This window comes from Lactuca virosa, chromosome 1 (assembly GCF_052849685.1).
Source record: "Lactuca virosa cultivar CGN04683 chromosome 1, Lactuca_virosa_CGN04683_v6, whole genome shotgun sequence".
NCBI classification, from domain to species: domain Eukaryota; kingdom Viridiplantae; phylum Streptophyta; class Magnoliopsida; order Asterales; family Asteraceae; genus Lactuca; species Lactuca virosa.
This window is the reverse complement of record NC_136426.1, coordinates 42,134,540-42,162,288: the sequence shown is the minus strand read 5'-3', so window position 1 is coordinate 42,162,288 and position 27,749 is coordinate 42,134,540. Positions and strand designations below refer to the sequence as shown.

General features: G+C 34.9%; 1 protein-coding gene across 1 annotated transcript; it reads right to left on the bottom strand.

Moving 5' to 3' along the window:
- Nucleotides 1-13,872: 13,872 nt before the first annotated feature.
- LOC145113287 (protein FAR1-RELATED SEQUENCE 5-like) lies at nt 13,873-14,887 on the bottom strand. Its single transcript, XM_079049399.1, has 3 exons — nt 14,619-14,887; nt 14,280-14,344; nt 13,873-14,213 (listed from the first exon to the last, which is right to left on the bottom strand). Exons 1-3 carry the CDS (start codon nt 14,885-14,887, stop codon nt 13,873-13,875), a joined length of 675 nt encoding a protein of 224 aa, XP_078905525.1.
- Between the last annotated feature and the right edge of the window lie 12,862 nt (nt 14,888-27,749).

The window sequence follows — 27,749 nt, the reverse complement described above, 5'->3', positions numbered from 1 at the left end:
TCTTACATGGTTTGATATACTTAGCTCACTATAAACAATGCTCTGATACCAATCTGTCACACCCCCAAACCGAGAAAAATGGAGGAAACGTCTGGGGCGGATGACTTCATGTACAGTATCATAACAATTGAATAATAGAGATCAAAGCATTACAACCATCATATCGATAATTTCATATTTACATTAAGTTCGATTCATTGTTTGTTTGACTCCAAAAACATACGACAAAAATATAAGACGTGACACTGCTACGCTCCATCTTCACAAAACCTGTGTGGGTACCTGTCTACTGATGTCCTGAGAATACAAGTGGTTTTGAAAAAGTGTCAACATTTAAGTTGGTGAGTTCATAAGCATTTTGTATGAGAAAGATATGCCATTGTTCCTTGAAAATGATAGTGTGTTCTTCTAGAAAATCCAATATTTTCTTTTAAAATGAATTGTAGTCTTAGGAACCCTAAGATTGAAAATGTATAAGTATTGTTGTACTCTGAAGTAGTATAATGTAAATTTATATCTTTATAAAACCATTTGAATGCATGTTTCCATAAATGTAAACTGTATTGTACTGGAAAATAGGGTAATGTAGTTTTATCTAAATAAAACCATTTGAAGGTATGCATGTATTCGTAAACCAAACGTATTGTTAATACCCCTTGTGAGTTATTATAACCAGGCTAATGACCTAGTTGGTCTGTTACGACGTTCTTCAGACGTTGGAATGGTACGACATTTGTCACCCCAAACATGTCGGTCCAACTGTAGCTAACAGTTTAGTTGTGAGATTGTCAGTCCGATATAGATCTATACACAATTGTCACGCTCTCTTACGGGAGATTCGGGTTATAATACAGGAACTTTAGTATGTACTTTGTTAAGTACGATGAAGGTATGTCTCACAAAGCCATATTGACGGTTTACGTGTAATATAATGAAAAGTCTTTTGTAATGTGGAAGTATTATCCTTCCATAGTAGTTACGTGGTGTAAAATTTATTATGCCTTTAAATAATTATTTTTATATTGTATCTCGCAATGGTAAAATAGCTTGTATGTCTCATAAACTATACCTATTATAATTTATAAAAGTGTTTCGCTGTACTCAAAAATCCTTTGTATGAACATTATCATTTTTACTATGATAATAAAATGGAATGAAACAATTATATATGTATTTTTATATAATTAAACCCTTTTGCTCAACTTGTTACAAAAGGGTTAAAGTCTTAAAAACTATATTTATAAAGTTTATTATTGTAATCAAATTTGTACTCATATATATATATATATATATATATATATATATATATATATATATATATATATATATATATATATATATATATATATAGTAAGAATAACATATGTAATGACTTGTATATTAACACAAGTTTCTTGTGTTTTACTTGTATTCCCCCCCCCCCCTAAAACATAGAAAAATCTTGAAAACTATAGGGGTATGAACTCACCTCGAGTGCATTCTTGGCTGGGTAACGAAGTGATTCCGATGATATTCAAGTTAAAACACGTGAAGATAGTTGTATCCTAATAGTAAAGATTCCTAAAAATCAATTGAAGAATTTGTTTTATGGGGATATTTGAAAGTGTTTCTGGGCAAATATATGAAGATTTGAAGATGTTCTTGGGGCTAAACGTATGAATTTGAATTCGTTTCTTGAGAGCAAATTGAAGGAAATTTTGAAGTGTAAATGGGAAATGTGATGGTGTTTTCGTCCATATAAATAGATAAGGTGTAAGAGTGATGTGATGTTTGCATTGGTATGTGGATTATATCACATTGGGAAAAGAGCCACCGTTTAAAACCAAAGATTTCGGCTTATCCTCACCGAAATCACCTTGATTTCGGTCCAAGTGAAACCGAGAACCATGGTCTTCGGTCTAGATTGATCTCGGCCTAGGAGGATTTCAGTCTCGCATGTTCTCGGTCCAAGTTGAGATTTCGACCTAGCTTAATTTCGTCCAAGAGGTGATTTCGGTGTTGGTGATTTCGGTCCATCACAACCGAAATCTCAAGGCTTTTGGGTCCCAAAACCAGAAATCCTAAAACAAAATGTAAAAAGTGTTTTGTCTTAATTATTTGACTTTTGTTCACTAAATTGACTTTTGTTGACTTACTTGACCTTTGTTGACCCGAAATGGTCGGTTGTTACAAAAGCGATCAAAGAAAAGCTTATGCAGAAATCCATAAAAGGTTGAAGGACTACCAATGAGGATGATTGAAGAAAAAGTGGTGAAGGGGAAGATGAAGATGGAAGTGTTGAAGGTGGAGGGGTGAAGGTGAAGGTGAAAATGGAAGTGGAGAATGTGACACCAGTCAAATTTAGGTCAAAAATAAATTGATCAATAATCGTAATTAGGATGAACAAAGTGGTAGAGATTGTAACAAGGTTTCCAAAAATATAAAGAACACTGAAATCCGAGTTATAACGAAGAAGTTATGACCAATCGAAAATTCGCGACAAAACCGGCAAAACACTGTTCACTGTAAAAAGTGGATTTTCGATAAAAGGCTTTTTAGCATTAACAATCTAAATGAAAGTTGTAGAATATGTTAAACCGAGAACGTTCATAAAAACAATGTAAAATTCTGACTTCGTATGAGGAAGTTATGATTTTACAAAGGAAACGGTTTATGGGATTAAACCACTTTTACAAAGGAAACGGTTTATGGGATTAAACCACTTTTACAAATGAAACGGTTTATGGGATTAAACCACTTTTACAAATGGGAACTTAGTCATTCACTTTCTGTAAACTAGTATAACATAAAGGACCTTTAGTGGTTAATTTTATAATTCCTTAGTTTTACATCAGAGTTATACATAGGTAATGTACGATTGACAGTGAAATGTGTGACTTCCGCCTTACTTCCTGTTCCTTGTTTGGTTGTGGGCTTAGGGCAGATACACCCATTTAACTGTCCATTCGATATTGGGTTATATATAATCGGTATAAACTAAGTAATTATAGAGGGAAACTATTAAGGTTATCAGTCTATCACCTCAGGAAATATAGGATTTTCTGGAAGAACCAGTGAACTTTTCCAAAGAACTTAGAGTATACTTAACATAACTAAAATACTTATGAACTCACCAGCTTAAATGTTGATCTACTCTTTCCAAATAACTTGTATTCTCAGGAATCCAATAGACAGGTACACTCCTGAAGCTTTTGAGAAGACTACCTAGTACCGTACCGCGACTCTTGTCTTCTACTGTACCTACTTTGGTGTTTGAATATGTAATGTTTAAACACTTATGTAAAACTTATACTTATTAATGCAATGGTTGTTTGTACTTTGATTACTATATTGCATGTGTTGTGATACTTACCTGAAGTCCTCCGCCCCCGAACGTTTCCGCCGTTCTGGTTTGGGGGTGTGACAGATTGATATCAGAGCAGTGTTTATAGTGAACTCAGTATATCAGTCATAAAAGATATACAACTATAAACCCATTGGGATAAAAACACTCTAACCAAGAGTTATACTTTAAAAATATAACAATATTTTATAAAAGTATAAGTACATGCAAAATATATATACTAGAATGAGTATCACAAGAAGAACAAAACAAAAGAATTTGGATGTTGGACATTACAGTTAAACCTAGACAGTGACGTAATCATATCTGGGATCAATATAGCTTGATCAACTATATTCATTTGAGATATGACCAACATGTGTTTGGGGAGTGATTGTAGTGTTGCAACAAGTCTAAAACTTACCTAAGTACCAGAAGAATTCTAGAAACAAACATAAAGGTTAAAATACTATGGGAGTATTTTCGGATGCTATAACAAGAAAACTGAAAACTTATCAACTTCTTATATGTAGAAGTCTAAACTCATAACTAAAATAACATGGAGGTATTTTAGATACCTTTGGGTAAATGTTAAAAAGATCTTTCCTGATAAGTCTATAATTACTAAGTGGATACGTTAAGGTTATATATAGCCGAGATTTTATAGACTTAGAATATATGATTTTCACTCTACTTCCTTTTCCTTGTTTGGATGTGGTTTTAGAGTAGGATTACTTATTCGAAGGTCTATTTGATCTGGATTATATATAATCAGTACACACCATATGATTATAGAAGGACCAGAAAGGATCACCTTCGTAAAAATTTAAATTTTCTCATAGATTCTTTAGACATTCTCATTCTCGTGTAAACCCCTTAGATAAATGTAGTTACTCCAGCAATCAATAGAAGAGTCAAGGAGAATCCAACAGAATTTCATTAGGAGAATTACAAGAAAGAAACAGATGATAAGTAAATAAACTATAGAAACCATTTAGTGCCCTTACCCTATTAAGGACACAAATGAGAGATTCGCATGAACTTCCGAGATTCAAAATCTTCATTACGAAGTAATGGGGATCAGTGCCAGAATCGGAAGTAAGACAGCTCGGGAATTCAATATACCTACAGAGGATAAGGACACCCTATAGATACCAGGAGGAAACAAATCGTTACCACCCAAAATAGAACAGAGAACAAAAGAAAACCACGTGTGATTCATGTGAAGTGTTTGAGCGCCTTTTCATCTAAGTAATAACTAGTAAATCAATTCAACCTAGTAAGTTAGTGATTTCATTACTCACATTAGGTTTTGAGCTTATCCTCTTTTCCTGTCACGGCTAATAACAATAAATCAGATCACGAAATCTGAATTGATAGTGATTACTTCTCAAATTCATAAGTCTATTTTATGTAGACATTGTTATGAATTGTTTTCGAATATTTTTGAAAGTTGGAAAACGATATCCACCAATCAAATGTAACTTAGTTCGGATGATACTCGGTTCATAACCATTCTAGAAACTTATTTTTGTACCTTACCAGGACTGCATCATGGGGATGCAGGTCGAATCATTGAGAACAATATAACAAAACGAAAGATTTATACATAGATACAAATGGTTAGAATACATCTAGAGACAACGATAGTCGCTCACGAGCTCATTTTTTTATCATGAAATAGAATCATGCCTCCGAAGGAATGTAACCAACCCACCGGCAAAACACCAATCCTTCAAATAGATGCGGCTACGTTTCAAGCTGCGGTCACAGCAGCTGTAGCAGCTGTCATGGCACACCTTAATGCTAACAATGCAAATGTTAGTAGTAATGCTATTGATAACCCCGATCGTGGTAATGGCCAAGTACAGCAACGATTACCTGTTTGTAAGGACACTTCGAACCTTAAGCCTAATATCCTGAAACGAAAGTTCGAAAACAAGAAAGGGAGTTGTTCAACTCAAGAACCTAACAGAGGGCAACGAACCGGGGCAGTTAATACCCCCATCATCCCTGTTATTCTAGCACCGACCACGTCGTACTTAGGAAACCTCCCACACTGCAGCAAGTGCAACTACCATCATCATAGAGTTTTCCGAGAGCTGCATTGCAATAGATGCAACTTGAAGGGGCATACCGCCCACATCTGTAGAACTTCGGTTGAGTTCATCACTTCAACTACCAATGTTGGAACCATTCCCATATGTCACCTTTGTGGTGAAATAGGACATTACAAGAGGGACTGTCCAACATATAAGAACAACGGGGGAGCAGGAGGGGTTTGACCCTAATGCATGGGAAGGCATCAAAGAACCCTGCTATATTTTGGTACGCTTCCAAACCCCGATAACTATCTATAATTATGATTACTCTCCCGTTCAAATTAAATCACAACAATTATATAAAATTTGAAACCCTAACAGGTAAGCTATGATGACTTAGTGTATACATAAGGGTCATTTATAATTAAGATTTGTAAACTTAGAGTAAGTAATCCCGCCTCATTCCATGTTCCTTGTTTGGTTGTGGATTTAGGGCAGGGTTGCTCAGTCAAAGGTCTTACCAATCTTAATTATACATGACTTGTATACACCAAGCGATTATAGAGAGACCTAGTAAGGATCGTTTCATGAAAGTTCATAATTTCAAATTATCAGAACCCTCGTATTAGTAGTACCCGCCAATTTCGAATCAAAAAGGGGTTCGTAGCGATAATAACATAATAAAACCAGAAGCGCTGAAAACTTAGGTACATAGGATATCATCCTAGTAATCATTCCTCCCAGAACAACTTAATATCTGTTTCGTCGAGAAAATTCCGACATCCTCATTCGACATGGTTTGGCCTGGCCCTTACCATGTGAAAATTCTTATGTTGTATAAGAGAAATTTTTCCTTAATCAGCCGTAAGATGAAATTCCTCCAATCCATAACGCAAAACCCTTAGGTTGTCTCTCATTTCAAAACTTCAGAAGTACCCATGCGAAGGGTACCACGCCATTCTAGCCTACTCAGTAGACAGGAAACTTCAAACGAAAAGCACCGAAGTAGTCTTAGAAGTCAGTAACTACCGAAGTAACCCAATAGATCTCATAGGAAAATCATTGTACTGCAGGTCAAGTTCAAGAATAGAGACTAAGAACTCATTAAGTTAATCTATCGTTGCTAAGTGTATACACGAGAGTGGTATATAATTTAGACTTAACAAGATTAAGGATGTGTAATTCCGCCCTATCTCATGTTCCTTGTTTGGTTGTGAACCTGGGGCAGAGTCACCCATCCGAATGTTTTGTGAAATCTAAATTATATACGACTTGTATACACGAGGTGATGGTGGATGAGCCAAGTACGAGTCTTATCATGAACTTCGGAGCAAAAGCCTTCATCATATATTTTACCAGGAGGAATTCAACGTGAGACCATGACAGTGGGTCGAGCTACTAAATGACTACGAATTCGAAATTCGTTATCATTTCGACAAAGCCAATATAGTAGCTGACACCCTAAGTCGGAAAGAGTACTCAGGACGTAGAGCCAATAATTAACTATGATAACCCATTCAAATCTGTCCACACAAAGTAAGGAGGTTCAACAGGAAATCTTGAAACCTGAAAATGTGGCAGGTGAAACCTTGGTAAGAATGTATAAGAACGTATGCAATCGACTATGGTAAAATATGGAATATCCATTTACCAATTAGATTGATTCCTTTACCATGCTAGCATTTAAAGTTGCTCCATTCGAAACCTTTTGTGGTCGCAAGTGCAGATCCAATCTGCATTGGACTAAATTAGGTAATGCGCAACTAGCTAGAGGTCCAATTTCCACATAGCACCTTCGCTGATCTGGAATTCATCCGAGAAACTACCAAAAAGAAATACTAATCAGGAAGTGACATAAAGCTTCCAGAGTTAATCAAGAGAAGCTACGGCTTCGATAAAAGAAAACCCTTGGAATTCCAAGTTGATGACCTTGTCATATGAAGGTCTCACCCCGGAAGGACAAGATACACTTGAGAAAGCGTGGAATACAAAATTCAAGGTACATAGGACCATTTGAGATTCTTACCAGAATCGGTCTTGTACTTATAAACTTAAACTACCACAAAAACTTAATAACATTCATCCCACCTTTCACATATCTAATCTAAAGAGGTGTCTATCCGATAAAACACTTGTTATTTCACTCGATGAAATCAAGTTAAATAAAAGTCTACACTTTGTAGAAGAACCAATGGGAATCATGGATAGGGAAATCAAAAGAACCAAGCAAAGTCTTATCCCGTTAGTGAAGGTTCGTTGGATTACAAATCGGGGACCTGAATTCACTTGGGAAAGGGAAGATTAGACCTCGTCCATGAATATTACTTTAGACTTAATTTCGGGACGAAATTCCCTCTAACGGGGGGATAATGTGACACCAGTCAAATTTAGGTCAAAAATAAATTGATCAATAATCGTAATTCGGATGAACAAAGTAGTAGAGATTGTAACAAGGTTTCCAAAAATATAAAGAACACTGAAATCCGAGTTATAACGAAGAAGTTATGACCAATCGAAAATCCGCGACAAAACCGGCAAAACACTGTTCACTGTAAAAAGTGGATTTTCGATAAAAGGCTTTTTAGCCTTAACAATCTAAATGAAAGTTGTAGAATATGTTAAACCCATAACGTTCATAAAAAGAACGTAAAATTCTGACTTTGTATGAGGAAGTTATGATTTTTCTAAGTTTCGGTTTAGCATTAGACAGCTAAAAATTCGAAATATAAATCGATCGATATTTAGCCGACACAACTTAAACGAGAATCGAAGGTCTCGTCAAAAGTAGTACAACGGTAAAAAGACAGACGAAAACGGACGTCGGATGAAGAAGTTATGAATTTTTAACAGATTTCCTGTCCCGGTCTGTTAAAAATAATAATATTAAAAATAAAGTCAAAATTAGCCGAAAGTGTCGAAACGAAAGTCGTAGAGTATAATTTTACCTACGCGTGCATATAAAGAACGCCAAAAACGGAGCTCGTATGCGAAAATTATGAATTTCGCAAGTTTTTGGCACGAAAATCAAGAAATGTTGAAAACCAGGAATTTTCGCATGGACCCTCTTCGGCCACGTCACCCTCACATGCGAGGCTTCCACGGGTCTGCTACGTGGCGTCTTCTGATTGAACTGCAGCCTCGTGTGTCACCTGCTGATTGGTCCGAAGTCATCATGGCGCCTCCTGATTGGACCGAAGTCCGGTCCTCTCCTGATCCGACACGCATCCGAGAACCGCCTCCAGCTTCGCTCCTCCTTCTGTCGCCTGTCTGCTGACTCACCTTCGCATGCACCAAGTGTCCGAACCGAGGCCACCTCCTTGCCAGCTATCTGATGAGTCACCTCCCTCGGCCGAACCCTCGCACCCCTATATAAAGGGTGCGAGACTTCTCGGATTTGAGAGGTTTTTCACCCCAAATTTAACCATTTTTCACCTTTTCACCCCCTAAACTTTCTCACGACCCCCCAAGGCCCCGGTATCGTGTCTAAAACCCGAAGCAAGCCCCGGAATTCTCAAGAAGATAACCTCTTTCCAGTCGAAGTGTTGCCCGCATAAAGCCCGGTTTTTACTCAAAAACTCGCGGTTTCTTCGAGAAAGATCATCTATAGAAACGAAACGCTGCCCAAATCACCACTTATCAAAGTGAGTTCATACCCCTATAATTTACCTTTTTAATGGTTTTTAAATTTTTTTTGGGGGGGAATACAAGTTGAACACAATATAAATTGTGTTAATAACTGTATGTGATAATAATCACACAAAGGCTTTCCTTATGTTTTTAAGGATTACCAAATACTTCCAAAATGACATAAAGCCATGTTAAATCTTTAAAGTCATGTAAACTCCGTTAAATTCTTTGAAAAAGGTTTTATAAACTATCTCAAGTTATAAATGCCAAAATCATGTTTATATATGTATAAATATATAAATAAGATTTGAAGGGCTTAGGACTAATGAATTATCTTATTTCCTCTTCCTTGTTTGGATGTGGAATTAAGGTTGTGTTATTTGTCCGAAGGTCGTTTCCTTCTTAATTATATATATATATTATACATATATGAGTATAAAAGGTTACTCCATTCGGTATCATTACCTTTGTATCATGCTGAGCAAAGGTGTTCATCCATGAGAAATCATGCAAATCAGATAGAACATATAAATTATAATAGGTATAATTTATGATTCAAAACTAAATATACAAGTATGATTCATGATTGTATACTTTCCAAGGAAATTACCAACAATTCATTTATCTATGCCAATATATGTATAATACCTTTAATATATGAACAACATATTAAAGAAGTAATAATACATCGTACTGGGTTTGCATTAACAAAGGTACGATACAGAGTACCAGGGTTAGCAATCACAGGGTAATAATACATCATACCGAGTTTGCATTAACAAAGGTACAATACAGAGTACCAGGGTTAGCAATCACGGGGTAATAATACATCGTAAATCTCGTTGAAACAATAAATTTGTGAGACTCTTCATGGTGTACTTATCTAAGTACGGCCTTAAGTCCTGACTTATTAACCAGAATCTCCTGTAGGGAGGGCGTGAATTTGTGTATAAATCTATATGGGACTGACAATCCCGCACCTTTACTGTTCGCTACAGTTTGGCCGACAGGCCTAGGGTGTCAAATATCATATCGTTTCCGACGCCTGAAGAACATCGCAGTAGGTATATCAGTCATATTAGTATGGTTAATAGAACTCACATGGATAAAACAACAAGTAAATTACTAAGTAATATACTTCTCTTAAAACAGTAAGAAAAGATAATTACATCCCGACCAAATATATCTTCTGTTAGTTTTTACTTACAGTAAAAACTACGTATCATGAAATCAAGTATCGTAAATATACTTGTACTTCTAGTTTTGGAACATTTAAAACCACAAGGCAGTATTATGGATAATATAATATTTTCCAGGATTAATACTAATGTTTTTACTGTAGAACGGATATAACTAAGAATACTTTTACAAAGGAAACGGTTTATGGGATTAAACCACTTTTACAAATGAAACGGTTTATGAAATTAAACTACTTTTACAAAGGAAACAGTTTATGGGATTAAACCACTTTTACAAAGGAAACGCTTTATAGGATTAAACCACTTTTACAAATGAAACGGTTTATGGGATTAAACCACTTTTACAAATGGGAACTTAGTCATTCACTTTCTGTAAACTAGTATAACATAAAGGACCTTTAGTGGTTAATTCTATAATTCCTTAGTTTTTACATCAGAGTTATACATAAGTAATGTCTGATTGACAGTGAAATGTGTGACTTTCGCCTTACTTCTTGTTCCTTGTTTGGTTGTGGGCTTAGGGCAGATACACCCATTTAACTGTCCATTTGATATTGGGTTATATATAATCGGTATAAACTAAGTAATTACAGAGGGAAACTATTAAGGTTATCAGTCTATCACCTCAGGAAATATAGGATTTTCTGGAGGAACCAGTGAACTTTTCCAAAGAACTTAGAGTATACTTAACAGAACTAAAATACTTATGAACTGACCAGCTTAAATGTCGATCTACTCTTTCCAAATAACTTGTATTCTCAGGAATCCAATAGACAGATACACTCCTGAAGCTTTTGAGAAGACTACCTAGTACCGTACCGGGACTCTTGTCTTCTACTGTACCTACTTTGGTGTTTGAATATGTAATGTTTAAACACTTATGTAAAACTTATACTTATTAATGCAATGGTTGTTTGTACTTTGATTACTATATTGCATGTGTTGTGATACTTACCTGAAGTCCTCCGCCCCCGAACGTTTCCGCCGTTCTGGTTTGGGGGTGTGACAGAGAATGTTGAAGGTGAAGAAGGAAATGGTGAAGTTTGAAGGACTGTCTGTCAATGGATAATTTGATTGGTGGTTTATTTAGACAATGTTTACTTTTTAATTAAATGAATGCTTGCTACTTTATAAAGACAATGTTTAGGTTTTAATTAGATAAATTTTTGAACATATATATGATATCATGGATATGTGAAGCTTAATATGAATAAGTAGTTTATTACTTTACAAAACAATCTCTGTTTTTTTGTTTAACTGTAAACTAATGTTTGAGTAAATTACACGGATGGTCCCTATGGTTTGGGGTAATTTGCGCATTTGGTTCCTAACTTATTTTTTTTAACTCAGAAGGTATTTATTGTTTGTTTGTGTTGCGCGCTTGGTCTGTTTTACCTAAAAAGACTATTTTGCCCTTGATTTTTTAATTTATTTAAATAAACACACCCCAACCCCACCCCCACCTCACATTATCTTACCTAAAAAGACTATTTTAATTCATTTAAATAAGGGCATAATAGTCATTTTAGGTAAGACATGGACCAAGCAGGTAACAAAAACAAACAGTAGGGACCTTCCGAGTTAAAAAAATAAGTTAGGGACCGAACGTATAAATTATCCCAAACCATAGGGACCATTCGTGTAAATCACATATGATTAGCACAATATAGATTAAATCACATATGATTATAACATTCTTTTATAATAAATTTATATTGAATAACTTAAACATAATTTATATATCAATCACATATGTGATTAATCATATAAACATGAATATAAACACATGTGATTAAAAAATTATACAAAGACATATAAACTCTTGTATAATCATTTATTTGCACAATGGCTTGTGATTATGAATGTAATCACATATTATTTGGAAAATCATGTGTGATTATATTCATAATCGTATACGAAATAATTAACATATGATTAATTCGCATTTATTATGAAGAATGTATGATTTATACATCAATCACATGTGATTACAAATATAAACATAATTTGAATACTCAATCACATATGATTATACATATAAAGGAAAAAAAATACAATAGTATAATATATTAAACATATAAACATTAATATAAACACATGTGATTAGAAAAATTATACAAAGACATATAAAATCTTGTATAATCATTTATTTGCACAATGGCATGTGATTATGAATGTAATCACATATTATTTTGAAAATTATGTGTGATTATATTCATAATCATTTACGAAAGAATTAACATATGATTTCGACAAACACATGTGATTAAAAGATTCTTGATCAGAAATATTAAATCAGAAAGTATCACATATGATTAATATGCATCTATTATGAACAATGTATGATTTATATATCAATAACATGTGATTACAAACATATAGATAGTTTGAATACTCAATCACATATTATTACCATATGTAATATAGATAAACAGATTAAATCAAAGACACTCACATATAATTATCATTTGTTATGAAAATTGAAAACAAACTCAAATATGATTATTATCAATTGTTATGAACATATAATGCTTAAAAAATAGAAAATTAATAATCAAAAAATATATCTCATCAAATATGATTATGACTTTAAAAAATCATATATGATTATCACTTGCTCAGAACCTTGTCTGTTATACATCATTTCTGAGCAACAAATCTGCTTGGACAAGTACGGCTGTTGTGCGGTTCTATTTTACCACACACTGAGCATCTACTGGTCTTCTTTTGAACTTTCATAATTGATTTTTCAACTTCACCAATAAGCCTTTTCTTTCTACATTCTTTATTGTGTTGAACATCTGGAACAAAAATCTCAACCTCTTCTGGTATAGTAACGTTTTAAAGTCTCTCAATGACATTAGAATTTGTAATAGGCACTTCATTTGAAGAATTACCATTCACATCATTCAACAAAAGCTTTGTTTTTTCAGCCAAAGACGCTAGCTTCTACTTATCATCTCTCACAATATCTAAAGCAGACTTAATATTGAAAAATACTTCATTGACCAATTTAGTAACATATGCATCCTCTTCATCAAAATGATCTCTTGATAGTTGATAATTTGAAGATATTACATCCTTTCTCCACACCTAAGAATATATTTATCTAGAATTTCATCAAAATTTTTGTTCATCAATATTCTGAAAGCATGTCTACACAGTATACTTAAATAATTAAAATGTCCACAACTGCAGTTCACTTCTTTTTCAGCATATTTTAGTTCCACATGTAACAATACAAAATCACATATGATTATACATTAACCATCTGATTATACTTGTACTTATAATCATATATGATTATATATGTACTTATAATCACATGTGATTTTAATCACATGTACCCATGATCACATCTACAGTGGCATGTATGATCACATTTGATTTTAATCACATGTACCTATAATCAAATCTGATTATAATCACATGTGATTTAAAAAAAAAAAAAAATTTTCTATAATCACATCTAAAACTCATTATCTTTATAAGCACATGTCATTATAATCATATAGACCTAAAAACACATCTGATTATAACATTATGATAATATAAAAAAAGGTATAATTAAAAAATAAAATACCTTATACGTTACTTTTACTTCATGTTTATGGTTCTTGTGCATAACTTTAAAAAGTTCACATCCATCCCCCTCGCCTAAATCTTTAACATCAAAATACCATCATCCTTTATAAATCTCTTTTTGAACTTCAAAAAACAACTTGCTCGTGTAGACGTTTGTTGCATGTTCTTCTATCATACGTGGAGACTTCAAAGAATAATGTGCTCCCTTAGTTTTATGATTAAGTTCACGTTGTGTATATCGTTGTTTTTGAATGGCATTGTCGTAATTCTTCATTAACTTTAGAAGGAAATTTTCCGTTTGTGAATATGTATTGAAAAAGGAATTGATACTCTCAGACCTTGATGTTGTCTTCATCAACCTACATATTGGAAAATCACTGAAATATGCAGGTACACATGCTTCCTTATTTTCAAAAATATCTTTAAACCACCTCTCATCTTCAAGATTAAATTTTTTTCATCAATAGTTCCCAATTCCACTCAAAAACATCACGCTCAATATACATGTCCCAAACAAGCTTATTGAATCTGTTCTTGAAATCCGTGCTTTTAAGAAATTCCACAGATAGCTGTAATAATCACATGTGATTCACATATTAATATTCAAATATAAAGGTAATAATAACATCTCATAACTTAAAATAATTCAAACACATGCTATTATAAGCATAAAACAACAAACAATGTGAATATATGACTAAAATCATAAATGGATTGACCTTTAAATGTATTAACCTTTAATGAATATATGACTAGAATCATATGTGATTATAAATCTTTTATATATCCAAATATATTTAATCATATATGATTAAAAGAAGCAAAATTATACAAAAAAAATACCTTTTTGGCAGTTTCTTCATGATATGCCACATGCACAAACTATGATTTGACTGATAAAAAACCGAATCAACGGCTTGATTTAATGTTGGATCTTGATCCGTTAAAACCAGTAATGGTTGATTATTTGAATGAGCCTTCAAAAATTGTTCAAGTAGCCACTTGTACGAATCCACATCCTCGGCGCTTAACAACTCAACTCCGACAGTGACAGATGATTTATGATGATCAATAACAGTGAATGGAACAAAAACAATGCATACATGTTTCATATATAACGACATAACCAAAATACAATTAACCATATTTAGAACTTAGAAATAAATTAAAAATAATGATATTAATCACATATGATTAAAAAAATCAAATCAGAATGCTTGTTAACAATTAATAAATCACATTTGATTAGAAAAATAATTACATCAGCATACTTGTTGAGCATTAATCAATCATAAATCACACGTGATTATAACACATAATAACATCAGTATGCTTGTTGATAAATAATCAATCACGTATGATTATAATAATAATCACATTACAATACATGTTGATCATTTTCAATCGCATATGATTACAATCATAATCACATCAGTATACTTGTTGACAATTGATAAATCACGTGTGATTTAAAAATAATTACATAAGCATACTTATTGTGTATTCATCAATCACATATAATTAAAAACATAAATATAGATGAAACGTCCCAAAAATAAAAACATAAAATTTTCGTTTTTAGATTAATAAATCATTAATACATAACATTTCCATAAAACCAAGGTAATCAAGATTTAGCAAAACATCATTAAATCAGAGTAAATCACAGAGTGCGGAATCATGTGGTGTGTGCTCTGCAATCATCCTGAGCTCTTCCATTTGAAAATCAAAGTACCAAAAACATAAATTGAAAACCGTAAGCACAAAGCTTAGTGAGTTTCCCCAAGATACCACAGACCATACATAACTTATCACAAAACGGGCCCGCCCACTGAGATATGGGCCCCGCCCACACTCGTATAACGGGCCCCGCCCACTGAGATACTGGCCCTGCCTACTGAGATATGGGCCCTGCCCACACTCGCATAACGGGCCCCGCCCACTAAACATATAACCATATAATCATATAACATTCAAACACATGCGAAAATCACAAAGATAGTAGCATACTGCACAATCATCGGGCCCCGTCCACTTACAAATCATATATTCATAACTTGATACTAGCATACAGAATAATCATCAGTCCCCGCCCAGTAAGAATACAAACACATACACATGCAAGAGTCACGCAGACATCTAGCACTCTACATAGCAAACCATGGGTCGGCATTGGGGCCTTCTACCCGCTAAACATAGTAAGGAAACTCACCTTGAATTGCTGAATACCGCGGATAAATCTTTGGTTGTTGGCTGACCGATCCCCGAACTATCAAAAATCAAACCAACACCCAATCAACTTTTGGGTCCCAATCCATACTCGGGGTAAAAAGACCATTTACCCTTAACCTAGCTTGGTCCAAGACTAAGGCCCAAACTCACAACCTAAAAGGCCCAAAAACCAAATAACCAACCAAGGCCCAAATATGGCCCAATTTTCCAAATTAGGCCCAACCCCCTTATATGGGCCTTACCCTAAAGCCCAACCATTTTTCCTAGTCCAAAACACTTGTATTCAGATGGCCCAATTAATAACTCAAACACCCAAGCCCAAAAAGGAAGCCCAAAAGCCAAAACCCTCCTGACTGAGTACGCGGGGCGTACTCAGCTGTACGCTAAGCGTACATGCAATTTGTCTTGTACGTTGCGTGTATAGACTTGTACGCCCAACATATTCCTCCATTAAGCCAATTCTGACATTAAGCTCTTAATGCTTAAGTCCAGAAGTCCAAACCACAGATCTGAGCCCACACAAGTGTCTAGAACCATAAAGTCACTGACTTGATGACTTTGCATGCCCCAAAAGAACCAAACTTCAAGATAAATCATTATACTTTCACCAAATGGACACCATCTCATACATTGGGGATTCCAAACCCTAAAGGAGGCAACTTTATGCATCTAGAACCTCAAAATACCAATAGTGGCAACTCACAGCTCCTAGATGTTGGATAAGGTGTCTAAGTCCATAACTATTTCCGGTATGTACTTGACCCGGTTGGCATGGTCCATTTGGGTTGCATGGCATTGCAATACTTGGATAGACCAAATGAGAGAAAGGACACTTAAGGTTTATTAATATATTGTAATTTCTAATATATTAATAATATTATTTAATTAGTATTGATCAAGAATTAATTTGGAATTAATTAAGTGATCAAAAAGAGACTAATTAAATATATGGGGTTGATTGTGTAAATCATCCATTCTTGTATAGTGGGCTAATGATCCATGGTTTATATGAATTGGGCTAACACCCATAAGGTGCTCCATGGATAGTCCATGGAGGTTATAAACCCATGGATCATGGAATATGAAAAACCATGCACATTAGGGTTTACATGGAGTAACCCTACATGTGGCATACTATATAAGGAGCCCTATGGTAAGCAAAATCGACCACTAAGTGAAGAACAAGAGGGATAGCCGATTTTGAGTGATAAGTGTCATCTCTCAAGGTTATTCCAAGTGTTGTGGTGTTGTGTGAGACATTTCAGGCATCACACTTGAGGTGCTAGGCTCACAAGGTTCTCAAGGAATCAAAGCAACAAGAAAGGTATGTTTTTCTTACTAGTCTTTGTGATTCAAGTTCCCCATGTCATGCTAGATAGGTTAAGAACTTGGAAAAGAAAATTTGCATGTATCTTAGTAAAACATAGATCCAAGGTTTCTAGGGTTGCATGTACACCATAGGAGTGTTAGAATGCTCAAAACCCATCAGTGGTATCAGAGCCTAGGCTTGTTTTCTTGATACTTGATGCAAATTGTTGAAAAAAGTCAAATAATATGCAATATGCTGAGTGAACTCGCTGAGTCCATGGGGGGACTCGACGAGTCCATGCCTAAAATCATCCTACTCGTCGAGTAGGTTCATGCACTCGATGAGTAGAATGCCCAGAGTGTAGTTTTTCGAGTTTTGTTGCTGGAAATGGACTAGAAACATTACCCTAAATTGTTTTAGTCTTATAAAACTTGTTTTAGATGGTGTAATGGTTATGCTAATCCATTTTTAATAGCTATTATCAAAATCTCAAGTCTTATATGTGTTTTTATGATGCTTGAAATTGTTGATATGAATATTCATACACTTATGAGTTTAGAAGATCATAGGAATTATTTGCAACTTGCTTGGTAGTTTAATTCTTGATCATTATGTGTTTTAATGGAATCCATAATTTGTCCTCAAGTTATGGATTACCAAAAGTCACTCTTTTAAAGTCCATTAAAGAAACACATAGGTTACATAAAATGAAATGTCTCTCATTTTAATAAACCATTAACTCATAAGTTATGAAAGATGAAAAGTTTTGAAAGTTACAAAACTTGCCCTCAAGTTTTGGAACATGTAAAGTCTCACACATTTTAGCAAACTTTAGTTCCAACCCCTATAATTTTAAAAGTTAAAATTCAACCCTTATACTTTATACTATTATAAGTCAATAATATATATATGTATAAGAACAAGTCATTTTACCGTTAGTAGGCTTCATTCACGAAGTCGGTCTATAAGGGGGGTATAAGGTTGTTGCCTATAAAATGGCAGCTTAATGGGTGTCCACTCTCACCCACCGCTTCCTTGACTGGTGGAGGGTCGTTAGCCGAACGGGTAGGACAATGACTTTAGTCCTCATTAAAAGTATGATGAATGTAAAGTAACTAAATGTTTTTATAAATTTCCAATCTTAGTTACTTTAGGAAAATATGAATAAGATGCTAACCCATGACATTACACTTTACACTTTGATTAAGTCGTTAGTGGAGCGTGTGTGGTTAACCGACACACTAACCTGGACTAAACAAGGTAGGCAAAGGGTGGCTTAAGGTTTATCATAGGTCAGTGGAGCGCGTGTGGTTAACCGGCACATCGATTGAGTGATAAACATTAAGAGTACCAAGTAATTTGCATGGTTACTTCACACCTCGTTTTGTGATCCTCGGCATCCCAGTCACAAAACCTGAAGGGCACACTCGAGATTGAAACATGTCATTGAAAAGTTCAATGAATCTCAAAGAATCTAGGAGTTTCAAAACCAATTAAAACCTAATAATTTATTTCGTTTTTCATGGTGGAAATTGGTGAATCGTCATTCACCTGCCTTCAAATATTTTATAGCTTGGATTACGGCATCCCTCTTCTAAGTTATAAAATATTGTGTTGGGTCCTAGCCTTAATATTACATTTGGGTGTCTTATTAAGGACTATCTTTATATCTAATCTAAATTTGTCTTTCTTCTTTTCAGATGTCTTCCAACAATGCTGCTTCTGGCTCAAATCCTACCGGCTCCTTCTCTCTCATGAACCTTTATGGGAGAGTCATCTTCGATGGATCCAACTTTATGGATTGGATCAGGAACATCAGGATGGTCACTCGGTATGAGGACAAAGAATATGTCCTCGACAAGGAGCTTATGAAACTTGATGAGTCGTCTGCTACTCCTGAGGAGATCGCTGAATACCAGGCACATGAGAGAGATGCCACCAAAGTGGCATGTATCATGTTGGACACAATGACAGCTGAGCTCCAAAAGTCCTGTGAGGACTATTACCCTTTTGAGATGCACCAGGACTTGATGGACCGCTACCATCAGAGTGCTCGTCAAGAGCGTTATGAAATCATCTCCTCCATGATAACAACCCGGATGAAGGATGGTGAACCCATCACGGGCCACATGTAGAAAATGCAAAGGTATGTGGATCGTTTGCTAAAACTGAATGTGAACTTCCCCGAGGAGTTGGCAATTAACATCATTTTGCACTCCTTACCTTCGTGTTATGATCAATTCTGAATGACATACCACATGAACAAGGAGGAAGTTACACTCAGCAAGCTTCAAGGACTTTTGAAGACCGCAGAAAGTGGTCTTAAAGGTAAGTCGGTTGTTACTACTCCTACTCCTACACCGGCCCCTGTCTTGGCAATCGGGCAAGGCAAAGGAAAGAAGAGGAAGAGCCCTTCGAAGGGTACCAAGGGAAAGTCCCTTGATGGCTCCTCTTCAGGTGTAACCAAGAAAGGTTTCGTCACTCCTTCTGCTAACCCTAAAGAGGCTGAATGCTTCTATTGCCATGAAAAGTCGCACTGGAAGCGAAACTGCCCGAACTACCTGCAAGATGTTAAGGATGGGAAAGTAAAACCCAACCATGCAGGTATATACACTATATTGTCTAATAACTCACCCTATTCTAATTCTTGGGTCCTTGATACAGGTTGTGGTATTCACATATGTTCTGATTTGCAGGGACTAAGAAGAAGTGAGAATGTGGAGCATGGGAAGATAAACTTGATCATGGGGAATAGGAAAGTTACACCTGTCACCAAGATTGGAGTTTACTTTTTGTTGCTAAGTAGTGGGTTAACATTAGATTTGAATAAATGTTGTTACTCGTCTAAAATGGCGAGAAATATTATTTCCTTTCATGGTTTGTATAAACAAGGTTTTACCTTTTCGTTTGATAATGAATGTGTTGGTATTAATGCTTTCTTTAATAATGTTCTTTATTTTAAAGCATTACCTTGTGATGGTGTGTATGAAACTGAGTCGGTTGTGGATAACCTGGGAAATAATGTGTTGTGTATCGATTCTTCCACTAGCTTGGATAAAGCATCATTATGGCATTGTCTTCTTGGACATGTAAGCAAGAAACGCATAGGGAAACTCCAAAAGGATGGAGTCTTGGAGTCATTTGACCTAAATACAGATGATAGTTGTGAATCTTGTTTCCTTGGGAAAATGACAAAGTCACCCTTCACTGGTACTTGTGCTAGGGGTGAGGGTTTGTTGGATCTTATACATACTGATGTGTGTGGACCCTTCAGAACCGCCACAAGGGATGCTAACCGCTTATATGTGACTTTTACTGATGATTATAGTAGACGTGGATATGTCTACTTAATCAAGCATAAGTCAGAAACCTTTGAAAAGTTCAAGGAGTTTAAACAGGAAGTGGAGAATCAGTTGGGCAGGAACACTAAGATGCTTCGATCCGATCGAGGTGGTGAGTATCTTAGTACAGAGTTCCTTGACTATCTTAAGGAATGTGGGATTGTCTCACAATTGACACCTCCCAGGACACCGCAGTTGAATGGTGTGGCTGAGAGGAGCAATCGAACCTTGTTGGATATGGTTCGTTCCATGATGAGTCGAGCTTCGCTACCAATCTCATTCTGGGGGTATGCCTTAGAGACCGCCGCCCATATCCTTAATCTAGTCCCTACCAAAAAGGTTGTCAAAACTGTTGGGTTTTGAGCATTCTAACACTCCTACGGTGTACATGCAACCCTATAAACCTTGGATCTATGTTTTCTCTATTATACATGCAAATATTAACTATTCCAAGGTTTCATCCTAACTAGCATATTATGAAGCACCTATACTACAAAGTTCTAGTTAGATGACATACCTTTTGATGTAGCTTGATGTCTTCAAGCTTTAAGAGCTTAGCCCCAATAGTGTGGAAGCCTCAAATGGAATCACAAATCACCAAAACACCTTGGAAGAACTTGAGAGAATATGTATGCACACTAAAATCGGCCCACTCTTATTTTCACACACTTGTGCCAATTTTGTGAGCCAAGGACCCCTGTATATATTATGGAGGATTAGGGTTACATCCATGTAAACCCTAATACCCATGACCTTTCATTTACATAGGATCCATGGGTTAAAAGCTCCATGGACCATCCATGAAAGCTTAGCCCAACCTAAATGAACTTGGCCCATTCCATATATATAAGAGTCCATATTTAATTAGTTCTTTTTGATCACTTAATTAATTCTAAATTAATTCTTGATCAATACTAATTAAATAATATGATTCCATATTAATATATTAGAACTTATAATATATTAATATAAATCATAAATATACTATTCTCAAAAGACTATCCATATAAATTATGCCGGTGAAGTGCAACCCAAATGGACCATGCCGGGTCGGGTCAAGTACATACCAAATATAGTTATGGACTTAGACATTAATCCAACAGTCTCCCACTTGGATAAGTCTAAAACTATTATTGAGTATGACTTCAAAACCTAACTGGCAATCGTAGCACTTAAAGCCGCTGTCGAACTCTGACCTTGTCAATGACTTGTCCATTATATAAGGGATCATATATTCCTCCATTCTAGATATCATATGGACTGAGACATGGATTATAATCATTCTCTCTGTCCATTTGTTGTTTCCTGATTTTCGATTTATGATGACTGACTGATTGAACAAATCAAATCAGTCGTGGCTTGGCCAAGCACTCACATGTGTCATCGCTAAATCATCGAGGGGCCCACAGATATCGCTTTTATCCCGAATGTAAAAGGAATGGATAAACTTCGACTCATATGACTTGTTCTACTACTTGTTGAATCATACACAAAGGCACGTTTTATAACATCGAGTTACCAAATGCATTTTCGTGCAATCAATGTATAACCAACTCATAGTAACAACTCATATCTCTAGGTTTGAAGAATATAAGATATTATCGTCTCATGATCACTCGTGATAAAATCCATGAAGTGATTCAAATGAGCGCGGGTTGAATCTAATACTCAGAACTTATGAGCACTCATGAGTGTTGTAGCACCACTTTGTCCACCAACTTGGACCTCTATAAACCAACCCATGACAGTCTTGATTCATATCTACTTCCAACATATGACCGACTGTGGATGGTTTGAATAACTTAATCATTCAGGAAGAGCGACTTAGTTATTCTGGAAGTCAAAACATGCAAAGTGAAACACAAGAATAAATGAATCAAATATGGTATCAAACCCTATGAATATAAATAAACACTTTTATTTATCACCATACTGATTACTCATTATTCATTGTTTCGGTTTTATCAACTTTATACTTGAATTAAAAACACTAGTTGTCCCATGCTCCAAGAATGTACACTATGTTTTTCTTAAACAATAGCTTTGCCATACACCAAGTATGCACTCTATGTTTGTCTATGATCCTTACTTTGTGAACTAGATCGATTGAACACAATTTCAATGATTCTCTTTTCACACTCCCAAATCGTTATCGAAAAAATGTAAGAATTCCAAATTCCTATCATTTATCGAAATCTGTTTAGATTTTAAACTTATATGCACTGGCCCTCTTGTAATGAATGTGTACAAAGTCACAAAACTTGTCAACAATCATTACAGGGCATTCCAATGAAGATCAACTTCATGGAAATTGAGTCTCATATTCAAAGTACATAGCTTTGAACATGCTTCTTGCAATAAGTTTTTCTAATCTTACACAGATAACTTCCACCTATGGAGACAACTCCATATTGCCATTTTGACTACCCCTTCTGAACAAGAGTTGCCTCTTTTCAGATTAGGTCAATATGGTCCTTCCAAAGTTAACACTATACTTCCAACTGTCCTTGAGCAACCAATCTTTGGTAAAGCCTTAGATTGTCCTCGATAATTGCTTAATCACTTTAGTCATATCCAATTCTAGATCTTTTCCCTTCTTAATGCCCCCGGGCATTTGGAAAATTTAGAAAGGATGAATATTATAGCACATGCAATCGTTCCTGTACCCAAAGCAAATGGGACACGATTCATGATGTCTCACGTAAAGACATGATTCTAGACCAGTCTTTTGCTACAATATTTTTTATTTGCCATGTTCTCAAGATTTGACTATGAACAGGGATGCCGTAATCATAACGCAATATATAGAATTTCCTTAAGTTGAACCAATCCAACATGAAATTCATATATATATATATTCTTGACTAAAGATGATTAAGGTCTCAATCTAAGCCTTTAGAACTGAAATGAAGTATATCCTCTCCCTTAATTATAGCAAAACAACTTTTTCAATCCCTGCAGCCTCACGAATTGAAACTTTTGTTTTCTATAATTAACATTGCTAACTTGCAACACTAACAATAATTATCATGCTCCCACTAACATGATGATTATTAGCATAACACTTATGCTCCCACTAGCTTTGACATGTACTCAGAAATCAGCTGGACTTCTAGAAATCAATACTTTATTGACTTTCTTACCAAAGTTCAGATTTCTGATATGAGATGCTTTGATAAAACTTTATCAAAATCATACACCTTTCCTTAGATAGCATGCATGTGTGTCTAAACAATTTCAGAACTATGAAAAGGGATGTCGTAATCATAGTCTCAATTGTTTAGACCTTTTGCCATCTGCTTCAAATCTACTTGGTGGAAGTGTTTCCTCACCATCATTTTCATGAATCGGAGAGAAACCTTATGACCCTTAGATTTTATGGTGTATGTGTTCTTATCCATGTGAATCGTCAAAACCATAGTCACAAGACAAGGATAATGACAAATCCAAACTCATATGGACTGAACTTATGCAATCTTAACTTCTTGCCACCTGGCAGTACAGGGCCTGCCATTGCTTCCAAGTTGTTATGCAACCAATTGAGAACTTTCAGAACTCCTATGCAAAGCCAACTTTAACTGGAATGGGCACAGAATATGTCAACACGATAGGTTATAAACCTCAAGTCGTGTGCTAGTGAAGAACCTCAGGTTTTATTCTTGATTAGTTCTTGAAATTCTTTTTAGGATCTTTAAGACTCCCACTATCCTCTTGACATATAAGACTATCTTGCCAAATATTCAAGAGATAGTGCGGATTCTTTATCAAGACAAACACTTCACACAATTGGCCTTAGTTGGTCTTTGTTTTATCCAAAACATCACAACTTACCAATTTCAAATGTACAAGAGTAGGACACTTTTACTCTTACATTTGACAAGTGTTTTAAACCTTTCTTTAAGATATGTCACTCAAGTTAAAATCTTGGAGTATGACTCTAAGAATTGTTTTGGAACGAAGTATGACTCATCTTCCTGATCTAACCATTTCAACAATTCATGACTCCTCTTCTTAGTCATAAGAATGCACTAAAATGACCTTTAGAGGACTAATTGTGATATGATTTCTAAATCATTAAGATGATCACAAACATGATACTAAAGTACTCTCCCATCTTTTCAGATTTGAGAAACTTTTATCTTTCTGCCTAATTTGATTCTTCCCATTCGTTCTGCCATACATTGAGACTTTTCCAATGTTTCAGAATTATACTTAAACTTGTAAGTATAACCATATTTACTAAACTTTAGTAAATCAAATAGTCTTAACGAGCTTTGTGGTGGACATGACCAGTGCACAAGAATGTGTACTCGGTCCCTTTAGTCCTTCACTTGACTCACACATCCATGTGAACAAGTAATTAGTCTTGATTTTCCAATGCTTGAAAGTTCTCATTCATCATACTATTCAACTTGCATGATTCCAAGTTTCGGTCCAATTGAAACTTGGGAGATGAGGAACTTTCCTGATTTGGTAAATTTAGACACTACCACAAATGAAAGAATCAAATCTATTTTCCAATATTGCTGTCAGTGGAATCATATAAGCAACAATTTTCCACAAATGCCATTGTAAGGATACTTCAAATAAATAAAATTAAACAATTTTCTTTTATTTTAAAACTTTGCGGAAAAACTTATCCTTACAATCCACATGGAAAATTGTTGTTATCTATTCCTTAGCAATATATCATAACTTCTTAAGCAATTGTTCAAAATTCTGATGCGATCGAAATCCACCTTCGCAATCAGAATCAGCATATACTTCCTTTAAGATTTCTCTCTATTCTTTGATTGTTAAAACATCAACATGTGACCCAGTCACATCATGTATTGAGGATCTCAGAATAGAACTTAATAGAGTTAGATAATGGGCTCTACCTGATGTAGAGTCAAACTTATTGACTTTAACATCCTTAGGTAAATTTGGCAGCATTGCAATCAACGCCCCTTCCTTTGGCAAAATAAACATATGGACCCTTTGGTAATGGGACTATCTCAGACTTAGCCTTTCTCTTTACCATTTGGTCAACCGGGTTGACTATGGCCAATCCCTTTCCATTGGGAAGAGAATGCTTTTTCTGGATTTCCAGTGTTACCATTGTCACTGTCCATAAAGTTTTTGGGAAGTTGATCTTCTAATCAAATTTGCTTTACTATCGTTCCAAATCATTGCTGATTCAGCAGCACCAAGCAAATAGATATGATCATTATGGTTCATGTCATAGTCTGTTTCATAGTAGTCCCAAAGGAACTCACTATGTGACTTAGAAAGTGATTGAACATCCAACTTTCTCAAGACTTTGACACCCAACTCTCCCGGCTTGTCAATATGTGACTTCATCTCTAAGATGTGATCACACATAGACCTTGCTTGCCATTAGGGCTTGAGTGACCTTGAACTTGTGGGTTAGGGAGAATAATTGGAGGAGGTGGAGGAAGAGAAGTATGACTTCCATGAGCCAAACTCAGGAAGTCATATTCATTAGGAAAGCTTGGTTTGGGAAGATCATTGTTGTCTAAACCAGACATCAACAATGGGAGAAATTCACGTAAAGTTGATTTAAGTCCTTAATATAACACCCAATATGATATATGAAGGCTAGGACCCAACAAACTATTTTATAACTTGGAAGAGGGATGCCGTAATCCAAGCTATAAAATATTTGAAGGTAGGTGAATGACGATTCACCAATTTCCACCAAGATAAACGAAATGTATTATTAGGTTTTAATTGGTTTTGAAACTCCTAGATTCTTTTGAGATTCATTGAACTTTTCAATGGCATGTTTCAATCTCGAGTGTGCCCTTCAGGTTTTGTGACTGGGATGCCGAGGATCACAAAACAAGGTGTGAAGTAACCATGCAAATATACTTGGTACCCTTAATATTTACCCCTCAATCGATGTGCCGGTTAACCACACACGCTCCAACGATACTATGATAAACATTAAGTTACCATTTGCCTACCTTGTTAAGTCCAGGTTAGTGTGCCGGTTAACAACACACGCTCCACTAACAGCTTAAACAAAGTGCAAAGTGTAATTTCATGGATTAGCACCTTATTCACATTTTCCTAAGTAACTAAGATTGGGAATTTATAAGTGTTTAGTTACTTAGTATTTATCATTATACTTATAATGAAGGGAGAATTATAGTCCTTGTCCTACCTGTTCGGCTAACGACCCTCCACCGGTCAAGGAAGCGGTGAGTGAGAGTGGACACCCATTAAACTGCCATTTTATAGGCAGTAACCTTATACCCCCTTATAGACCGGCTTCGTGAATGAGGCCTACTAATGGTAAGACGACTTGCTCTTATACATATAATATATTAAACTTTTAATATTATAATTGTATAAGGGTGTATTTTAGACATTTAAAATACTTGGTGGTTTAATCTATTAATTAAACTAGACTTTTAATTTAATTAAACTCAAACCATATATTTATGGATTAATAATACTCTTTTAATTAAACGCTTTAATTAACTATTAATAAAGTCCATAAGAGTTAATTTGAACTATTCAACAAAACATCATAATTCCAATTATTAAACTCAAAATTAAAACCATTTAATTAATTGTTTAAATTATGAACCCAAGAGTTTTAGAATTCAATTCTTTTTTTCATAAAAAACTTTTCTCAAATTCCAAAACTTGAGGGCAAGTTTTGTAATTCTTGAAAACCTTTGGATTCCATAACTTATGGAATTAATCGTGTTTTATGATGAAACTTTTCATGTTCCATAACTTAAGAACAAGTTATGGAATTCTTTAAAACATTAGCACCAAATTTTGTAACTCCATAAAAACTTTGAATCAAATTTTTTTTTTAAAAAAAAAACTTTCATATCCATAACTTATGGAAGTTTCAAAAACCCTTAAGATCACAACTTTAAAAAAAACTTTTGAGCTCCAAAATTTTATGACAAAATATGTAACTCCTTAAAACATTTAGATCAAACTTTTAAAACTAATAAAATAATCATATCATTTTATCTTTTACTAAATTTGACCTAATTCAACTCATATAACAAATGATTCAAATTTTACAAATAATTCGTTTTTCACAAAACAAGTAATTATCTTAAA